The 21,490-nt window shown below is 35.1% G+C and overlaps 1 protein-coding gene across 1 annotated transcript in view; it reads left to right on the top strand.

The window, feature by feature from the left end:
* The window catches only part of LOC131078689 (clustered mitochondria protein), a 116,480-nt gene that overhangs the window by 20,528 nt on the left and 74,462 nt on the right, over positions 1-21,490 (top strand). Inside the window, exons 4-5 of the mRNA XM_058016449.2 lie at positions 10,513-10,702; positions 10,853-10,984. Coding sequence (XP_057872432.2) covers positions 10,513-10,702; positions 10,853-10,984 — 322 coding nt within the window. The remainder of the gene's footprint in view (positions 1-10,512; positions 10,703-10,852; positions 10,985-21,490) is intronic.

Below are 21,490 nucleotides of genomic sequence, written 5' to 3'. Positions count from 1 at the left end.
GTAGACATGCAAATGTCTCAACTAGGACGTACCCCCTTGTTTTGTGATAATCAATGGGTTTTGAAATTAGCCAAAAATCCAGTCTTACATGAGTGGACAAAGCATGTGGAGCTTCATTGTCATTTCATCCTCCAGCATGTTGATGATGGATCAGTGATATTGTAGTATATTCCTACAGAAGATCAGACTGCAGATATCCTCACCAAGTCTTTGAGACAGACAAAGTTTCTCAAATTTAGAGGGCAACTTGGTGTGATAGATAGAATGACCATTAAGGGAGGGTATAAGAATATTTAATTATATTTTAGTCACCTATATTTAGTTCCTTGTTTAATGGTCATTTAGCTCTTTCTTTTTTTAGCTCATTAATTGTAAACTATTGCTTCTTTATTAAAGATGCATAGTTAGCTTTTATTTAATTTGCTTTTAAGTTTTATTTAGCATTTAGCTTTTTAGTCTTTTACTTTAACTATCTGTTCTTTTTATAGAACAACATCTCGTAACCTCTATATATACGTTTGTATATCGTTCAATTAATTTATCTGATTATTGAATCATTCATTCAATTATTTTTCAAGGGGTGCGATGAAGGAAGCCCCCAAGTTTGATTTTAAATCTATTGCCTATCAAAATGGTATCTCAGGTTTGTTTAAATACTTCCCTTGCCGAGAAATAGATCCATAATGTATGGATCTAAATTGATAAAAGTAATGGTGAGAGGAGAGTGAAAATGGAGAAACTCAAGTTGAGAGCCATTAGTGAAGGAGAAATTGCTAGTTAAGAAGCAAAAACTCATGCAAATGAAAAAGTTGAACTGAAGTCACAGGGAGTTAACTCTCCATCAAACTCTCCATCAAATTTGTAACTCATGTGCCAATTTTTAAACATGCTTAATTTTTTTAAATTTTAATATTTTAATTTTCGAAAATCATTAAATTCAAATTTAATTTATTATTATAATTTGTTTAATTATTTATAATCTCTTCCTTAATTTATAAACCTTTAAATTGGTTCCTAATTTTTAAATCAATTTATTTAATTAATATTATCAATGCGTGTATGTATAGGTTTACATTCCCCGGGTTGCTATCGATGAGCTAGGAGACCCCTCTTCGGTCATATGTCTGCCTTCAACGCTCGACCCTGTATCCACCTCATACTGAACGACAACATCAGATCATCATGATATATAATAATTCATAATTAACATTACATAAATCGCATTAGTAATATCACATAAAAATAATGTCGTTAATAACATAATGTCAGTGTTATCATTATTTCAATTTCTAAAAGAACCGGTCGTGACATTCCAAATACAAAAATTGTGCCAAAATAGAACGGAAAAATTTAAAAAGCCTTTGAGTTCACTCCCATGTTATGGAAAATGCATCATAATTTGTTATGGGTTTGTTTGGGTTCATTTAGTACAAACCCACAATAATTTTCCATCCCTAGTATGATCCCTTGGCCATACCTAACCAATTTGGATCAGATCCATATTTGGGGCTTTTGGTTGATGAACTAGTAACATAATAGTGCAAATGTAAATTGATTTGCCATTAATGTTACATAATTATTACTTATTTTAGATCCATATTACCAATCTTCATTACCCATTGTTGAATTTGTCTCTAATCTAATCATTGCTTTTTAGGAAGTAAAAATTTATTTGCAAAATTGAGATGAATGGTTGAAACATTTTAAAGTGCACGTCCATTTCACTCCCATAAAAGCAATAAGAACTGTTCTCTCTATCTATCTATATATATATATATATAAAGAGAGAGAGAGAGAGAGAGAGAGAGAATATATATATATATATATATAGAGAGAGAGAGAGAGAGAGAGAGAGAGAGAGAGAGAGAGAGAGAGAGAGAGAGAGGTTCCATTATATGAACATCTTCTACATTGATTTAAAATATTTAGTCCATGTGAGCTCCAATGCTTTCTTGATAGTGGGGTTGTGTTTGGCAATGAGGTGTATTGCGATAGGAGGGCATTTTGGTTGTGGTCCCCAGACCTTGTGAGGGGGCATTGCCCCCTTGCACCCCACAAGGGGTGTTGCCCTTTATCCTTGTGAGGGTACATTGCCCTAAGGTGACTGCCACCCACGAGCCCTGCTTTTCCATAAGAATTTAATTTTTTTTGAAAGGAAGGATTTGCTATGGTACTTAATGTGCATACTTATAATTCACCAATATATTATACAAATTTCTAGTGATGGACATAAATTCACTAGTTTTAAAAAAAAAATGGAAGATTCATTGATAATTTTTTTTTTTTTTTCCAAAAAGAAGGAAAAATTCAACAAGATTTTATAAAACATTTTAGGGACTTGTTTCTTAAAGTTATCACAAGTAGAATCCTTAAGTCATGTGATTGATAATGTTGTATTTGTTCAAGGCAAATGTTGGATCCATGAACAATTTGCAATAAATGCTTGATAGTGAAAAACATCTTGGTGCAGGGAGGTAATGTGAAAAAGGTGAGATGGGGCATCCAAGTTTTATCAAAATGAAGGAAACTTTTTAATGGTGATTTTGATAAGTTGGACAAATAGGCCAAACTTGGAATACCAACAAAAGCTTGCATTAATAGAGACCTAGGGAGTCAATCTTCTCCAATGAACAAAGGACTAGTATTAATATCTCTTTCCATTTGAAGGTGAATAACTCAAAGATCATAGTTTGTGGAGGTAGAAAATAAATTTACAGAAGCCCAAGTGACAAGAATATATCAATAATAAATGTATTTTGATAGTTGAGTTAGTGCCATTTGATTTAAATTGGTTCCTCTGAATTAGCAAAATTGTATTTTGTATGATTAGAAGTGTTCTGTAACAGTTCTATCCTTTGGGAGAAATTGGTTACATGCATACTAAAAGTGGAGAGTTAAGAAAATTAGGAGACAATGCCTTGTGAGCAAGGAAAGTATATTAAGTGGAAGATGTGTAATGATTGGGAGTTGGGATAGAAAAGAGAGGTTGTTAGTTTTTAGAGTGCAGTCATACTTTTGTATAGTCCTTTTTTAATTTGTAAATTTAATGTTGTTGTATATTTCATGCATACGATCAATTGTGGATGTTTTCCTCCCTAATTGTTTATTGTGTGCTTGGAAGAAGAATATTCAATGTTTCTATGTTGAGTTTGATGTTGCATTAGTTTGGTGTTAGAGCAAATCATTCTTGTGCCTATGAGACACTATGCTCTATGTTAGTATTTGTCTTTGTTTTCTCTATTTCTTGTGTACTTGTCCCCTAATTCTCTTCACACTTATATGTAAAGTGCATAGTTTATGAGAACGAGGAAAGAGTGGTTGTTGAAGAGGAATTTGAGCTGCCGTGAGCATTGAGAATGTTTAGTTGAAGCTACCAGGTGGGTTTGCAATACAAGAAATAAAAGGGAAGGGCATGTGGTGGACACGTTGCATTTTTGTGGCAACCATAGTCAAAGAGGGTTACAAAATCAATTGTAGTCATAGCACCCAAGTCAGGGTGGAGGTACCAGGTGGGTTTGCAATACAAGAAATAAAAGGGAAGGGCATGTGGTGGACACGTTGCATTTTTGTGGCAACCATAGTCAAAGAGGGTTGCAAAATCAATTGTAGTCATAGCACCCAAGTCACGGTGGAGGTCCATCCAACAATCACTCATTTTTTAACTATATAATAGAAAGCTCACATGTTTATTCATTTGTTCATGAAGCGACCAACTATAAATTTGTTTTGATTGAAGGAGTAGCCATAGTTATGGGTCAAGAGAGAACTTATGGAGATGCAATAGATAGATTCATAGTGATATCAATTAAGCTAGTAGAACCATCACAACCAATATATTTGCCCTTAGACAAGATGTTGATGGACACACTGTAAGTACAAAAGTGGGTGGATAGAATTTGCCCGATCAAGATACAAACTTGAAGCTATGTTAGAGTTGTTTGTTGGTTAGCTTCTTTGTTCAGGTTTTTTGGGTGGGATTTGAACTTGCTACATAGTGGCAGCCATGTTGAATGTGATTGGGTGTTGTGACATGGTTAGTTTGACATATATGAAGAAGAAGGTGAAATCATTCAACTAAGTGAATGACTATTAGATGTTTTAATAGTGGTTTGTTATTATTAGTGTTGTTAGGTGTAGTTGCTTGAGTTGAAGAATGTTGAGTGTTGAGAGTTGAAGTTGTTTCGTATTGGATTGTGAAGCATTAACTTGTAAGTTTGCACTTTAAATTTGTGTTAATTTCTTCAAATGGATGAAGAATAGCAATAGAATGTTGATACGTGGTTAATGGATTGTCCATCCAAAAGGGAAGAGGAGAAGAGAGTTGTAGCTTTGTATTGTGGTTGTGGATATGACGATGAATCCAAATATGGAGTTATATTATATTGTAAGAAAGAGGATAACTAGGGTGGAAGAAAAAATAAGACAAAGGCAAGGGCAAAAGTTAGAGGATAACTAGGGTGGAAGAAAAAATAAGACAAAGGCAAAGGCAGAAGTTAATGATGGACTAACAAAAAGAGTTGCAAAAGTTAGAGATTGAGTTAGACGAGTCATGGTGGATGTTGGTGGAATGCGAGTTGTGCACTAATACGAATGCAATGAAAAAGAAATCTACAACAAAGGCATTGAAGTGATGTGAGAAGGTGAAAAAGAATCATGAGGATAAATGCTCACATTGTGAACAAGAGTTATATTTAAAGAGGAAAACCATAGAATCAAGAGGCATAGAATTGCTAGAACAAGGAAAGCTTAATTCCCTTGAAGAGTTAGCACAATTATTAGTGAATCGGAAACCCATAATTGTGATCTTTCAAGAGTTTTAGAGAGTAGAGATAGATGAATGGGATGAAGATAAAATAGGATGAGCGAGATGGAGTTGTTGGTTTGTGTTGCCCCAAAGAAGTGGAAGATACTATAGATTACAATGCAAGAGGAGAAAAGTTTGAAAACTGCAATGGAGAGGAATGCAACCAATCACAAGAGGAAGGCCAAGTTGTTGTAGCAGTGGAAGCAATGCACATTAGAGATGAAGCTTCATCAAAGATGGAAAACTTTGGGAGACCCATATGTGATGAAGTAAATAGAACGATTAAGGTGCAACTAGAGGGTTGTCTTGAAAATCCCATAATCAAAGAAAAGAGAGAAACAAAGGAATATATATTTCTTGTGCAACAACTGAAGATGGTGCAAAGAATGATTTGTCATGTGAGAAATCAAAGTTATATAGACATCACATAGAGTCAAGAAACGTAGGCCTCATAAAAGAAAAATTGGAATGCATGCCTAAATGGCATAATGTAGAGGACGAAACACTTACGAGAATTTTTGGTTCTCTTAAACTTGATTTTTATTTCTAATAATTTATGTGTAGGTACGATAAAAGGTTGGATAAGTGATACTAGGAGCCATGATGATTTTTAGTGGAGGAGGATCCCTAAACCTTCAAGAGGTTGGGAATAGAGAGAGAATCAATTAGTAGAGGAGGAGGATCTTTGATCCAACAAGAGGTTGGAAGCGGCAAAAGAAAAAATGTGATGAGTTGTAGAGGTATCTAATTTGGTGGAAGGAAATGTTGTGGCTTGGTTCTTCAACTGAAAAGGATGGTTCTACCATCTATTCCAATTTCTTACTTAATTGTTTGATGTAGTAGCATCCTCGAGTAGAAGCAATCCTACATTACAAAAAGAAAAAAGAAAAATTTAATAGTTAAGTTCCTAAGTTTCTTAATGTTTTAACTTCTTGAGGTTTGTTTTCATATAAATTAGTTTTGAACTAGGAGGTTCAAAATTTTGAAAAGAAGTGGAGAATGATGTAAATTGATTCCTTATAATCAAGAGGTAAGCAAATTGTGTTTTCTGCATTTAGAAGTGGTTTGTAACAACTCAGCCTTTTGGAGGAACGATGGTTACATGCATGCTAAAAATTGGAGAATTCAAGTTAAATTAGGAGAGGGTGCCTTTTGAACAAGGAAAGGATATCAAGTGGAAGATATGTAATGATTGGGGAGGGAGGATAGGAAAGAGAGATTTGTCGGGAGTTAGTTATTAGAGGGTAGTCAGATTGTTCTATAGTCTTTATGAATTTGCAATATATATTTTCGTGCATAGTGTCAATTGTGGATGCTTTGTTCCCTAACTATATGTTGTGTTTGAAGAAGAATATTGAATATTTCTATCTTGAGTTTGTTGTTGCATCAACATGCTTTTATCTTGCAGATTGTATAAGGAATTGTCTTTTTGCAATGTTCATATGTTGAATTATGGTAACATGTACACTCTCTATAAAACCCCTATGTAATGTCCCCTTCCAAATTTACCCTAGAATCACAATTGCAATAAGGCAAGAGATGAGTTAGGGTTAGGGTTATATCTTTACCAAGTAAAATATCTTCTTTAAACAATGAGTCTTGATTTAGATCTTGCAATCAAAACCAAAAAAAAATAAAAATATATATATTCAATTATTAGGGTTAGATAACATGTAATAATCTTAAATCAATATATAGACAATATCTGTCACTCGCTACTATTCAAATACATTAGGGCTTGGATGAAGAAGCATGATATGTTCACTCGAAGCCACCTGCACTAAGCCTAAGAGCTGACACTCACCCTCTTGGCCCCAGTGGTAGGCACTTTGGACATCCACTCGGGGTGGTCTACCTAGTGGGGTGCTTGGACTTGTTTTCCCTATCCATGCCTCATCCCCTTAGGTCAATGATCAATCATTGTAGAGTCGTTGAGATTATCATAATAGGGGGCCTCTTAATCATCCTATCTAAAAGTCCAAGAGCAGATCTTTGCCCTCTTGGCCCTAGTGGCAGGCACACATGGACATCCACTTTGGGTGGTCTACTTGGATGATCACTTGATAATTACTTATCTTCCTTACACCTTCTTTCTTCCCTACATGATGGGGGTTTACAAACAGATTCATTATCAGACATATGCATTTTACATTCAATCATATATATAAGAGCAATTGTTAAGATTATTGGATGCTTGGTATAACAGATCTGAATTGGATCAGTTAGAGGTCTTCTGCTCTCACACGTCTGATCTGGATATTATCTCCTTTCGCTGATTGCTGCAATCACTTGGAGCTGATGGTGATGATTCCTTGGAGGTCGATCTTGTCATTTATATCTTCTCATTTAGTGAAGAGGCATGTCTCTCCTCATGGGCAATGGTTTGCAAAGGGGCTGTCCCTTGTCTCAGTGTCTTTTGTCCTTCCACTAATCTTGGGTAATTCACTCCTTTTGGAATTTAATCTTGCCTTAACTAATCTCCATCGACCTTGTTATGTGGTAGACTGCTATTAATCGCTGGTGTAGATTTCCAATTGGAAAATCATGAAGTCTTGTATCAAGATCATTTTCCGTTAGTGCTGTGTCTACTTATCTATGGTAGGATTGTGACACCCTAGTCAAAATCCCTATGTTGGGTCTTTAAATCTTACAACATTGTATTAACTACATAGAAGAGAGAAGCTTTGAAGGGTTGTTCGTAAATGTATGCAAAAAATTTGATGTTTCAAATAGATCAAAGGGCATGCCCCTCTCACAATTAGGTTCGATAAGTAGGTTTGAGATTGAGAGGTGGACATACAAGTTGCTTTATCAAGTAGGTGTAGGTTTGCATAGTCTCCACCATCTTGCATTGTAAGAAATTGGAAATTGGAAAAAATGCTCCTTCACTCATTTATGATCATGACCTTTGTTCTATTTAGATGACAACCACAAAACTCATAGAATTGGGCAAGAGAATCTAATTGTCTCTGCAAGCCCATAGGAGAAACACAAGGAGAGCTACAATGTCAACAAAAAGCTTTTCAAAAATCAATACACAAAGCAAGGTACAACTAATGCCAACAGGATTTTCTATTAAAGAAAGTTCTTATGCTTGCATATATAGGTTCCAAATAGGGTGAGAACTATTTCCTTGTTTGACTCTAATTGTGCTTACAAGGATTTAGAGTCTTGATGTAATTTTGATTGAGCAACAAAAATCTCTAAGAGCACAATGATGGCAATAATAAAGAGCTCTAAGATAACAAGCAGGAAACTATAGAGTATCAAAAGACTTCAGAAGATTGTCATTGAGCTTCTTCAATGAAGCTCAAAGAGAAAAATGTGATGCATAATTTAAGATCCAAAAATCTAACTTGAAACCTATTTGTGTCACTGTTGTGAGATTAACGTGATCCAAATGCAAAGTAAACTTTATGTTCAATATCATGGCATAAGGTGTGATTAACATGACCGAAATAGATAGTAAAGCTTATGTCCACCACCATGGCATAAGTTGTGATCAACATGACCCAATACATAGTTGACCTTATGTTCAACCCCATGGCATAAGTTGTGGTCCTTGTATGCCAAACGATAGTAAAGCATTTGTGTTCAAACTATCTTGTGACTTGTGAATGGGATGAATGTTTTGTAGTGACCAAGAAGGGGGAAGCCCATGAAACAATGTCTTTAAGGATGTTGCAATGGATAAAATAAGTGATTCTAGGCCATATTTTACAATTCTTGCTAGAAGCTTGTTGGTGAGCCTCCTCAATGAAACTTGAAGAGGAAAAATGTGATGTATAATTTGAGATACAAAAATTTACTCGAAGCCTATTTGAGTCATTGCCATGAGATTAACATGATCCAAATGCATGGTAATCCTTAAACACCATGTTATAAGGTGTGATTAACATGGCCCAAATACTTAGCATACCTTATCTTCAACACCATGGCATAAGTTGTGGTACATGTATGCCCAACCATAGTAAATTATTTGTGTCCACACTATCTTGTGACTTGTGAATGGAAGAAATGTTGCAATGGATTAAAGAAGTGAATCTAGACTATATATTTTACAATTCTTGCTAGAAGTCCTTCATGGTTTGCTCCTTTGCTATTGCATGGCTTTCGAAGAGCTCACCTTTTATCATGGGAAGATACGAATAAGAAGCAAGAGGAGATCCTACGACAATGAGTTTTCAAGATGACATAAACCTAATTAGCACATGAGACCCAAGCTTGTGTGTCAATTAGGGATTATTGAGGTTTTCCTTAGAGGAGGGTGCACCAAATAATTGTGAGGTAATTCGGAAACCCTTGGGGAACTTATGTTCACATACACATGAAGCTGCCTGTTCCTATTTTCAATGAGGATTGCATGCAGAGGACATGTACAAAATGCCAATGATTGGGACACAATGGAATCTCTATTGCAGAGTTCTAAACTTTTATGTTTCTTATCATTACCAATGTCTCATGATTCATTTACCATGTTGACAAATTGAGTTTGTCAGTGGGTATAATAGTTAAACATAAACTAAGAAAGGTGGGTAAAATAACTATCAACTTATTGAGCATTAAAATGAATTGTGTTATGAATGTACGACAATCCAAAGAGACAAAGGAGGATGACATAGAGGCAGTAGGAGAGGAAAAGTCAAAATAGCAATACCAGGAAGGGGAAGCTGGTGGGAGACACAAAAGTCCTATACTTGGTAAGCTTGAGGCTTACTGGTCTGATGGGGACATAATCAACTACAAATGCACCACCTGTGTGACAGGAGCTAGTAAATCTTTTGGAGTCAATTAAACATTTGAGTCCATTAAGAATGCAAAGATTGTGAGACTTAGTCAGAGAAGTTCCTTCCCATAAGCTGTAACTGGAGCATTACCACCAGTGGAGTCCTTTTGCAGGTCAAGAATCTCTAAATCTATCTCATCAGTCCTTCCCATAAGCTTTAACTGGAGCATTACCACCAGTGGAGTCCTTTTGCAGGTCAGGAATCTCTAAATCCATCTCATGAGAATGAAGATAAGGAAATTTTGAGTTGTATTCACGTGATGTGTCAACTCTCGCATATAGGGATATATATATCGCTGTGTGTGTGTTACTTCCATTTTCTAGTGTCCTGGCTGCATCATTCATTGCTTTGAGACTACACCTTTGTCTTCAAAAGTCTGGACTCTGGTTTTATCCCCATTTGTCTGATACCATACTTTCTTTCACTTATGTATGGTTAATGCAGACTCTAGTTTAGCTTTATATGAACAACATTATATTTTGCCAAAAGTAGAAGATTTTTTTTCTCTTTGCCGTAGATCCATTACTAGTGCTAATTGTGCTGACGCAAAATCCAACTCGCTACATTTTCCACACTAAATGACCTTTGCTGACAATTTCATTATTGTGAGATTGTCATAATAGCTTCCAGCTATATTCATCAATCATTTCAGTGATTGTCACGCTAATTTTGAGATTGGTCTATTTATTCACTTTTTCTCACAGCTGAAATCAGGCCGATCTGACTTCTTTTGAATTGGCTATATTATACAACTATGTATGGGGCTGTCTGTTTCTGGTTGTACCATATGCATTTGTTTTATGCTTTTCCAAATAATTATTTCTATAAAATTGTTTTCGGTGTTTTTGATCTTGTTGTAAATCAGCCATGTAACATAATAACCTTTTATGTTATACCGATTTTTCATGGAATTCTGAACAGATCAATCCAGGAGATTCTGTCATGGATCTGAGGCAGTTTCTTCTTGATGCCCCAGAAACCTGCTTTTACACTTGCTATGACCTGATTATGGTTATGAAAGATGGGTCCCATCACCAGCTTGCAGATTACTTTGAAATTGGAGATGTTGGTGATATTACTACAGGAGGCTGTTCTTTAGAAATGGTTACAGGTACATGACCCAAGTTTTCCATACCATTAAGGACTATTTTCACTTTGAAATAGGTGAACATATTTTCTAAAGACATGCAAATCTGATAGCAGCATTCAATTTTTTGGTATTTTAGTAGAATGACACATTTTGTTGTATTCTGTTATCCAGCATCGTATGATGACAGGTCTGTGAGGTCTCATGTGCGCCGTGTAAGAGATCTTATTTCTATATCTACGCTTCATTCATCACTGTCAACTACATTTGCCATGGAGTATGAAGCCACCCGGAGTACTTCTGGAGGTATGTATTACACTAAATGCATTGTACTTGAAAGCACATATTCTTAATCAGTTCTACTGTATCCTTTTATGCTATTAGTTTTAGAAACTTCTAAACTACCTTGAGTTTCTTTGTTATTTTGTTCTGAGCCCCACTTAATCAATTTGTTAAAGAATCATATTTTTAAAGCTTGTACTCCTTTGAAGAATTCTTCTCTTGTGCTTCTTCCTTTAGTCTTCGATGATAGAATATGCTAGAATGACTACAAAAGATTGTTTTAGAGTCTTGAGCTCTGTTGCAGCCCATTTAAAAAAGGTTTAATAATTCCAAAAGTTAAAGTCTCCCATCCAAATATGATACTTTTCAGGGGGATATTTTGCTATAAGGGTATGGTAGACTAAAGGAAACTAAATGGTGTTGAAAAGGATAGCGGTCAGGCTCTGAGGACTGTCCTATAGATGCTAGGAAGTACGCCTCCTAGATTAGATGTAGGACCAAGGAGGACGGGACTGATCAGGGTCGAGTGTTCCACCTCCTTGAACTCAACCCAGCCCTTGCATTTACCGACTGGGATCTCCACCGTCTTCCACCAGCCCCCCAGCTTGTTCAATAGCAGCAGGCGACGTGTCTTCAACCTCTTGGAACATCTCCCCCATATTGGAGATAGCACACAGATGTATCCCGTGACAAGAGACATCCCTGCCTGTGTCACCTTACATCTCCCTGGAAAAACCCTAAAATGTGAAAAAATATGTTTTAAAAGGCATCAAGTGACTGTTGTATTCACAACAGTCAGTCTCTTAGTCTGCAAATGCCACAGTTACAAGTTAACAGTGGTGAGTGTGGAAGGAGGAAGTATAAGGAGTGACAATCTGTAGTCTGAGAGCAGATTACAAGGGCTAGGAGTGATGAAGCGTCTTATAATATAGTAACAACAGTCTGCACTCTGAGTGTCAATTAACAACGTCTGAGCAGAAGTGGCATCAAGTAAGTCTGCAGAAGCGGGGAAGTGAGGTAGGCACATTGACATTCTTTATATTTTTCTTTCATTTTAGCTTTGCCTTTAGTTTGAAATTTTTTATTTTTAATTTCAAAGTTATTCAAGAATTTGAACATTAAATTGGTATTATTTAATATTATTTTATAGAAGTAAAGGATTTATTTATATATAAATGACAAAGAGAGCAAGAGATACATCATAGAAGACAAAAGATACCATTCCCAAGTTGGCACATGCATAGCTAGGAGGATCACAAGCCATGAGATGTATTGGCCCCTTGAGTTCTGAAATACTGTATGCAAGCTGAAAAAAGGTTTAGCCGAATTACTTCATTGGACTTTGTATCTGCTAGATGATTTAAGTTTCTAGGAATATTTTGCCAGTTATTTAATCAAAATTTCAAAGAATTTTGGAAACTTGAGTAAGCATGATGCAGAGCTGAACAGATTTGATTACATGTTTACTTGAGAGGCTTGGATCATCAACTTAGAATTGCCATAGACATTGCAAGTCTTAAGGTTTTCGTAGACACTGAGAGAAAGGCCAAACTTGCAGCCCATAAGGTCAGCCAAATTAATAGAGGCCTGCCTGAAATTTTAGCAGAAATCAAGGATCTTGAGATGAGAGTTGAGCCGTAACAGATCACCCGCAACAGTGATACTGGGATTCGATTTTAAATCCCCATCAAAGAAGAGAGTAGGGTAGCAGAAACAAATATACAGAGAAGTGTGGCTAATCACGGTAGTGCTGAAGAAGCCCTTCAGATTACAATTTTTTGAGAAGATTAAGTTATGTGTTGGAGAGCTTGGCTGTGTTTTACTTATTTTTGAAATGGGCTTTGGCGTTTTTCACCATGGCATGTCAAACCCTGATGATGAGAGCACTTTTCAGAGTAGCAATATTTTCAATAATCTGTTTATTCTTGTCAAGCCAAATAAACTCATACATAAAAAAATATGAGAACGGCCATAAAATTTTAATGAGAAGTTAGCCTTTTAGAGAATTACTTTGGCAAGAGTTCCAATGTTGAGTGCAGTTTTCTAGATTTAATCTGTTGCAAAATTGAATGCCAAAGCTGAGAAAGAGTGATCCAAACAGAAGAAGCTTATTTGTAGTCAAAGAGGACGTGAGACTGATTTCACAATCTTTGAAGTAGATATGTGGGCCCAAAATTCCTCTTTTAAGAAGAAACCATTTTCTTTGATTCTCATCTGTAATTCCATTAAGATGAGACCATTTTGGGTAGTTTCTTCCCCAGTTTATGAGTTGAGAAAGATGTTGGATTCCCAGCTGATTTGTGGATAGGAGGAGGTCCCTAGGCATATGAGTGCAACTACAAATAGGATTATTACCTAGAATAGGATCATCTTAGCATTTGATACTATTGGCATTTCTGGGGTCCAAGATACATTGTTCCTAATTAGCTCAATGGATATCACAATCAAATACCAATTTTTGGAAGCACTATGCTTTGGAAGGATGTTTTCAAGTAGACACCAACTATGCGTGCCATCACCATAGTTGTAGCCAACAATCTATTTCCAAAGAGACATTGGAGGATTTAAAAGGGTCCAAAAAGATTTGCCCACACGATGGTGCTAATTATAGAAGTTGATCTAATGTGTAGTTTGGTATGCAATTTTTCTTTAGTAACTCTGTCCCAGTCAACAATGTGAAACTTCTTTGGTGAGTTTGTCTACTCCCTTGCCAGTAAATTCTCTAGTATTTTTTATCAAGAGCATTAAAAATAGAGGCAGGAGCATGATAAATCATGAGCTGGTAGATAGGGAGACTAGATTTGAGAGATTTAATTGAAACCAGCCTGCTCACAAGGCTAGGTCACTCATTGCTGTAGCGTAAAGGTGGTTATGAATTTTTCCCAAGAGGCTTAACCAACAAACAAATCTTTTTAATTTAAAGCTTTTGGGGACACCCATGTATTTGAAAGGACTTGCACCACCATGAGCAAACTGAAGAATTTAGGAGAAGTTTCTGCTTTCAACAACGTATGTGTTATAATGTAGAACCTGCACTTGTCAGCATTATTGGCAGCTCTAGAAGCAAGAAAGAATTGATTAAGGCAACACTTTAAATTTCTAATATTCTGTTTGGAGGTTTCCTTCTCCCAACAAGATGGTATCGTCAACAAATTGAGTGCGGTTATCTCCCTAATCACATTGGCAACTTTGATTCCAATGATGGCCCAGACTCTTTGTTTGATAAAAAGGGTCCTACTAGAGCTTCCACAAAAGTAATGCATAAGTAGGGTAATAGGGGGCAGCTTTGGTCCAAACTCCTGTCTGCCTTACAAAACAAAGAGATCCATTTATAATTGGAGCTACCCAAGGATTAGTAATGCAGCCAAAGATCCATATCATAAAGAGCAAAGGGAATCCAAAAGCCTGTAAAACTTGTGCCAAAAAGTCTTAATTAGCCCTGTCAAGTTTAGTGGCAACTCTTTTTCTCCACTTCCTTACTGTTGGAATGAAGAGCTTAATGAAAAACCACAATTATGTCAAAAATTTGTATATAGGAATGATTCTTGCTTTGTTTCTTAGAGATGAGAAATCCCAAAAGGTTCTTGATTTAGTTAGCTATGGTTTTGGTTATGAACTTATAGGAGGAGTTTCAAAGAGAAATGAATTTGAATCTATTGCTGGAAATATATATTTTTTTCTTTATAAGTCGAGGAGAAAAGTGGAGTTATGACACCAATGAGTTTATCATTTTTTGAAGATCTTCCACCAAACGAAGGAGATTGATAGCTATAAGATCAAAAAGTTGATGGTAGACCATCACGACTAGGGGTCTCGTCTTTAGCTGTGTTGAACATGAGCACATATAAGTTCCTCCATAGTAATTGCTTGACAAAGAGGAATTTTAAAATCTCAATAGTGACATTGGGAATATTTCTAAGAGAGTCTTGGGTAGTAGGATCTCCATCCATATGTTAGTATAGTGCTTTGTAACGAACTTGAGTGGCTAGTTTTACTCCTTTTAGTCTAGAGATTATGTTAACATTGTCAAGCTGAATTTCTATGATCATTTTTCTTTGGTATCTTTGATAAGTTTTGAGATGAAGGAATTTTGTGTGTCACCTTCATGGAGCCAAATCATGTGGTTTTTGTCTTTAGTATTGCTCTTCTTGGCTGCCATTTTCATGTAGTTGTCATAGAATAAAATCTCTCTTGCATTTGAGAACTTCTAAGAGGGGAGCCATTTCCACCAATTTTTGGGTTTCTCCCAACCTAATAAAAAATATTATTTTGATTTGTGAGAGAGCCAAAATGAGATTTGAATTGAATTGTGAAATCAGATTTTAATTTGGAAATTTTGAGTTTCCAAATGTTTTGAGCTTTGTTAGAGGTACCAAAAATTCCAACTATGCTTAACCTTTGAGGAGATGCCACCTAGATGAACCATACTTAAGAGACTCGCCTACAACTCGCTAGACTTAGCAAGTCCTAGAGATTTGGACATAGCAAAGACTCAACCTTTTGTATCTTGGTAACCATACTTAAGAAGCCACTTAGATGAACCATACTTAAGAGACTCGCCTAGAACTTTTGCTAGACTTGGCAAGTCCTAGAGACTTGGACATAGAAAGACTCAACCTATTGTATCTCCCTTGGTAACCGGTCATTTCTGATTTAGGAATTCCTAAATGCTAGCCGTTCATTTTGCCCACAACTTCAATCGACACCCTTCTTGTGCAAACATAGCAAACAAAAACAAATTTGACCATAAAAAATGCCAAATGAGTGTGGAGTCCGAGTTTGAGTGCCCAAAAAGTACGAGTTGATTTCGAGCCTTGCAACTATGAGGTGAACCTAATTTGCTTTGTATTTGAAGGGTATTTGTCTCATGTTTTCATTGGTACCACAATCTAAACTTATTGAGTTGTGATAAAAAATAGTTATTTGGATAATTCTACTATTGGTTGTGGAAAAATGGGTAAGAATGCCTTCTTTTATTAGAAATTTGTCAATCCTTTCAGCAATGGAATTATTGCCAACTCTTCTGTTAGTCCCAGTGTATTTCTCTCTCTTAAGCTCAATTTTAGAGCCATCCCAAATTATTAAAGGAAAAGGAACAAGGTTGATGTTGCCAACAGGAATCAGATTACTGGGTTTGTGCTTATCAATGTAGGGTAAAATAGAAAGCCAATGCTATTTTGCTGATTGGAGAAATGGGAGCATAAATGCTCACATAAGTGAATATGACTCTACTAGACTTGGCAGTTAGAGAGAGCTAGTGTTCACTTTGGTGAGCTTGAATCTTAGTGAGGCCGCTGGAATCCCAAGTAGTTAGGAGACTGCTAGGCTCCTTTTGCAGTAATAGCTTTCGTTTTAGAATCATTCTAAATAGATCTCCAAGAATCACAAGCACCTTTATGATCTAACTTGGTTTCTTTGACATGATTTTAGGATTGATTTTGTGTAAAGGAAGATCAAAGTAAACTCTTTCATGGGAGCATGAATGTGCAAAAAGTGAAGTGATTCCTGCACATATCTACAATAAGGTGGTTCCTTGTGAGTTACTTGGGTAGGGTGTCTAATTGAGGCAGTATTGTTTAATATTTATAAATTAGATTTTTAATTTTAATACTTAAATCTATTTTAACTTAAGGTATTACTTTTAGATATTTTAAATTTAATTAATTTTTTGCAATGTTAAAAAATTTATTGAATAAGAAAAGTAACCTTATTAAATTATTGCAAAGATTTGCATACATGGATCATAATTTTTCCTAGAGGACTTTCTTGCTGCATGTTAAGTTTTAGCTGATATGAGTCAAAGGCCAAAATTAATTTTAATTTTAAGTTAAACTCTTTTTAAAAATTAAAATAAATTTTAGCTATATTTATAATCTATTTTTAAAATTTCTATAAATTTTAAACCTTTTTTGGTATAATAAAATAGAAATTAGCTATATTACCCCAAGCTTCCGAGACAGGGATGGCAGGGGATGGGGGGATGCATTTTGGGGATGTGGACAGGAGGGAGGCCAATTTTAACAGGCGACTATGATAAAAATAGGGGAAATTTAAAGAATATAGAAAACTTCAAATATCCATATGATAGCATTGATAAGGCACTTAAATAACCAATTTATATTGATAAGAAAATTAAATAATCAATTTTCTATTATACTTGCAAAATCAGTTTATAATGTATTGAGAAATTTTTAAACTAAAAGATACTTTGACATGTTCATCAGTTAACCCTCATTGTAGTAAACGTAGTATCCTAGCATGCTAGCAATCATACTCCAAATATCACCCAAAGCATATAGGTTTCGAAATAACTCTTTAAATCAAAATGCTATTCTACTTCATAACTTAACTACTTATCTGTCTTTTCATTCATGCAAACATGCAAACATATCATTTATCATTTTTGTGCTCAAATACAGATCTAAACTTCCATGAAAGCATTATGCAATATCAAAATTGTACTTCTCATGCATTTATAAATTGATTAGACTCATAATCTCAAATTTTGTGACTGTTTGTAGTTTGAACATTTGTCATCTTAAAAATACATTGGGGTTTTATAAGTGCTTATTAACCTCAGCAATCACTAACTCACTAACTTAAGCTTAATGCAAATTATTGTATATTTCCACACATTTAAAACAGTTATTTTTCTGTCAATTTCATGTGCATTTTATATTGTTTGCAAGCCGTTCTGTGCAGGTTAACTAACCATTTGTGCAAAACAGCAGTAGCGTCTTGGTGCCAACATTTTCCGAACGCAAAACCATGTTAGGTCCTCCAAATACTCATAAAAGGTTTACAAAACTTAGTCAATAGGAGTTTGCATTGTTTCTTTTAAAAAATAAAATGAAATACAGAGTTGGTGGTTCGTAGGGGATGGCTAGCTGCCCCTTGGTGGTTCTGAAAATTTTGCAGATGTCCCTCAAACATTTTCAATTTGAATTTTTTTTGGGGGTGATATGGGGATGTTTCCAACTCATCCCTAAAACATTTCCTAGTGGGGCCGTCCTTATTTTGGTAGAGGATGTGTTGTTGGGTTACATAGGAAATTAGTGAAGTTATAAAATTATAAATTGTAAAAAATATTAAAAAAATAGGATATTCAATAATTTTTTTTCCTAAAGTTATAAGCTTAAAATATAAATAATAAAAATATTTTAACTACTTTTCCAATTTAATTCTAAGAATCTAATAAAAATGGAAAAATTTAAATTATAACTTATTGAATTTGAAATTCAAAGTTTAGTCAATTTGTATTTCTAGTATTTTTATTTTATTTTTGTTTAGAATGTCCAGTGGGGCAAAGTGGGTTTGTTCCCATTGTTTAAGTATTGTGATTGTGTTTTAGGGGCCAAAGAGTTTGGTAGAACAACCATCATCACATGTAAACTTTGTAGGAAGTCGTTTTAGGGCAACTTCATGAAGTTGGAAGGCTTCTTTTTTCACACAAAAAGAAGAGGTGCCAATCCTTGCTTGAATGAGGAAGAATGGTATGAATATAGTAGGAATCTAGAAGTACTTGATGGGAACTTCTTCAACTGAGCCCTCATGTTGTAGCAATAGGGGCAATGCAAATTCAACAATGAAAAGAAACCAAATAGTTAGAGACTAATGTGCATTCTAAAGACATGACACAGGTGGCACAAGATGTATGGTTTTTTGGTATTCGACCACATGTTGGCAACTCATACCCCATTGAAAATTTGTATGGTGAGCATTGTCAATTCATGTAGCAATTGCATGCTTCTTTTATGTATATGGAATACTATTTAATGTTGCTCAATCAACTTACTATGAGGAGATGCTCAAGGCAATAATGAATTGATAGGTTATAGACTGCATGGGTATGATAAGTTTCTCATGACTTTTGTTGATAAAGAAGAAAATATGACTAGAGCAATAAAATGCACCAATTAAAATTGTATGGTCTACAGAGTGGTGCAACATTGTTATGGATGGCTGGGTAGATATTAGAAACCATTCACTTATTAATATCATGGTAACACACACCAAAGGCAACAGATTGTTTAGGGCAAGAGATAAATTTGGAGTTTCTCTACGACCAACTATGTGATGCCATTAAGGAGGTGGGGGCATCACATGTAGTCCAAATTGCTATAGATGCTGCTCCTATTTGTAAATTAACTAGCTTGTTGGTACAAACAAAATACAAGCATATATTTTGTATGCCATATCATGTGGATTCATTGAATCATAGTAGCGAAAATCGTTTGGGGAAAAAATTGGCTAACCAAAAGAATAATACTAAAAAAAATGGGGAAAAAATCAGATTAAAAAAAACATAAAAAATTGTAGGAAAGAAGACAAAAACTACTTAAAAAAAATAAAATATTAATGATTTAAAATCATGCTATAGGATCAAGAAAAGATATTCTCACACAGTCCAGCATAAAGGAATGAGTTTAAAACTTTAAATTTTAAATACGTGCTAAAATCAGTTTACTTCAAGCTCATTATGCTTCAAGGTGTGTTTTTTATAGTTACTAAAGCATATTCATTTGAAGATGCAAATGGTAGAATATATAGAATAAGGAAGCAGCACAGAAGGAGATTAAATGTATCTTAGATGTAGTGATTAAAGCATAATCGCAGTATTTCACAACACAATACTACAACAGGGCCTTGCGTTTCCCAAAATTGCTGAACTGACTGTCAAGTGGTGTGTGGCTACGAGAAAGCACCCTACCCACAAGTAGTTTTAGTGAGGTGTAGTTACAGTGGGGAATTGCTGTCAAACTTGATGTAGGGAATGGAGTAGGAAATTAAATAAAGGAGAAATAAACAATTACATGGATCAATACAAAAAAAATGCAAGCAATATCTACTTATAGAAATTGGAGAATTATTTCATACAATAATTATATTTTTTGTAGAGTGTGAATCCACATAGAAGGGCATAAAGTAAGTTTTTAGAGAGTCTGTAATTTCTAAGTATTATAGGAGAGAAACTTGTGTAAAAATTATAACTTAAATGATTCCCACAAAGAGGTTGATACTTAGCTAGCAATTATAATAAATGAGTCCCACAAAGAGTGACTATTTTGGAGCTTACTAGTCATTTTGGATTGGAAGACGTCAGAAGCACGTTGTCATTCGCGTGGTGTGTTCTCATTTGTAGCAAAGAGCCACTTTGACCTGTGATAGCTTCCCTTTCATCTGTACACATTTTTATCTTTTGGTAAACAACTATAATTAAGCATTTTCCATTTGTGCTCTTATCAAGTTAGTTTAAAAGATAGTCTTTTAGCATATAGACTCTTTATTGATTTCTTTAAAATATTATGTGCTTGAGGTAATTGAGGGCTATTTGCTCCTTGAGACCTTGTCATCTTTAGGGTAGCAAATCGCCTCCATTATATTTTTGTGAAGCCGATGTGAACTGTCAGATTTTTTTATTCAAAGTTTTATTGCTTTGATAATATGTTTTTAAAATAAGATTTTGACATGTTAGATGATGCCCTAGATGATTTACTAGAGGCATCTCCTCCTAGTCAAAAGTTTGTTGTACAAACTCCTTCGTTAGTAATTTTCTTTTTAAAAGATGAGAAGTCTGTTGATGTGATCATAGTCTACCCTAGACGGGTCATTTATGTGACTCCAGCTAGTCCATCTCCTAAGAAAGTAATCCTTGTTCGTGGTGTTTCTTTCACAAATCACTCACAAGAATCGTTTTGAAAATTTGCACAATCTATTACTTCTTAAACATCCAAGGTTCCTTCTCATAGAACGTTATTTCATACTTACAATACTAGGAATAAACAAAATGTTGATCAACCAACTTCTCTCTCGCCTTCTCAACCCACTCTTCCTCAAGCACCTAAACTTGTGACTAAGCAACAAAGTGGGTATGATCTTATCAAGCAACTTAGATTTACTCTTGCTAAGATCTCATCATGGGATTTGCTTCAAACATCTCCGATTTATCAAGGTATGCTTTGGGAAGCTTTGCAAAAGATTCTCTTAACTTCCTTTGCTAGACCAACATATATAAATGTGTCAATGGAACATATTCGTGATATACACTAAATTTTACTTTCTATCCACATGAAATCCCATCTCCAAAAGTACAAAATCAAGCAAATCCTTTAATGATAATAGTCTATGTGAATAATATCGACACTAGGTGCACTCTCATTGATATTGGTTCGACACTCAATGTTGTGTCGATCTATTGCTATAAATTAAAGTTGATCCGACTTATTTTGTAGCTTCTTTATTTATTCGAGGATTTAATAATGTTGGTTGGCAAGCTTTAGGCATAGTAACTTTGCCTTTAAGGTTGGGACCTATAACTATACCCACCTTGGTATATGTTATGCCAAGACCTTTACCATATAATCTTCTCTAAGGGAGACCATGGATTCATGTTTTAAGAGTAGTCTCCTCTACTTTACATCGCCCTATTAAATTCATTACTAACATTGAGGTAGTTACAATCAAAGTTCACCTTAATGCAATACACTTATGTTAGGTGGCAGCAAGTGGTCAGATTTTGGTTTCTCCTAC

The sequence above is a fragment of the Cryptomeria japonica genome, chromosome 2, assembly GCF_030272615.1.
Source record: "Cryptomeria japonica chromosome 2, Sugi_1.0, whole genome shotgun sequence".
In the NCBI taxonomy this organism is placed as follows: Eukaryota; Viridiplantae; Streptophyta; class Pinopsida; order Cupressales; family Cupressaceae; genus Cryptomeria; species Cryptomeria japonica.
Note: the sequence above shows the minus strand (reverse complement) of the source record. Positions and strands in the feature narration are given on the sequence as shown.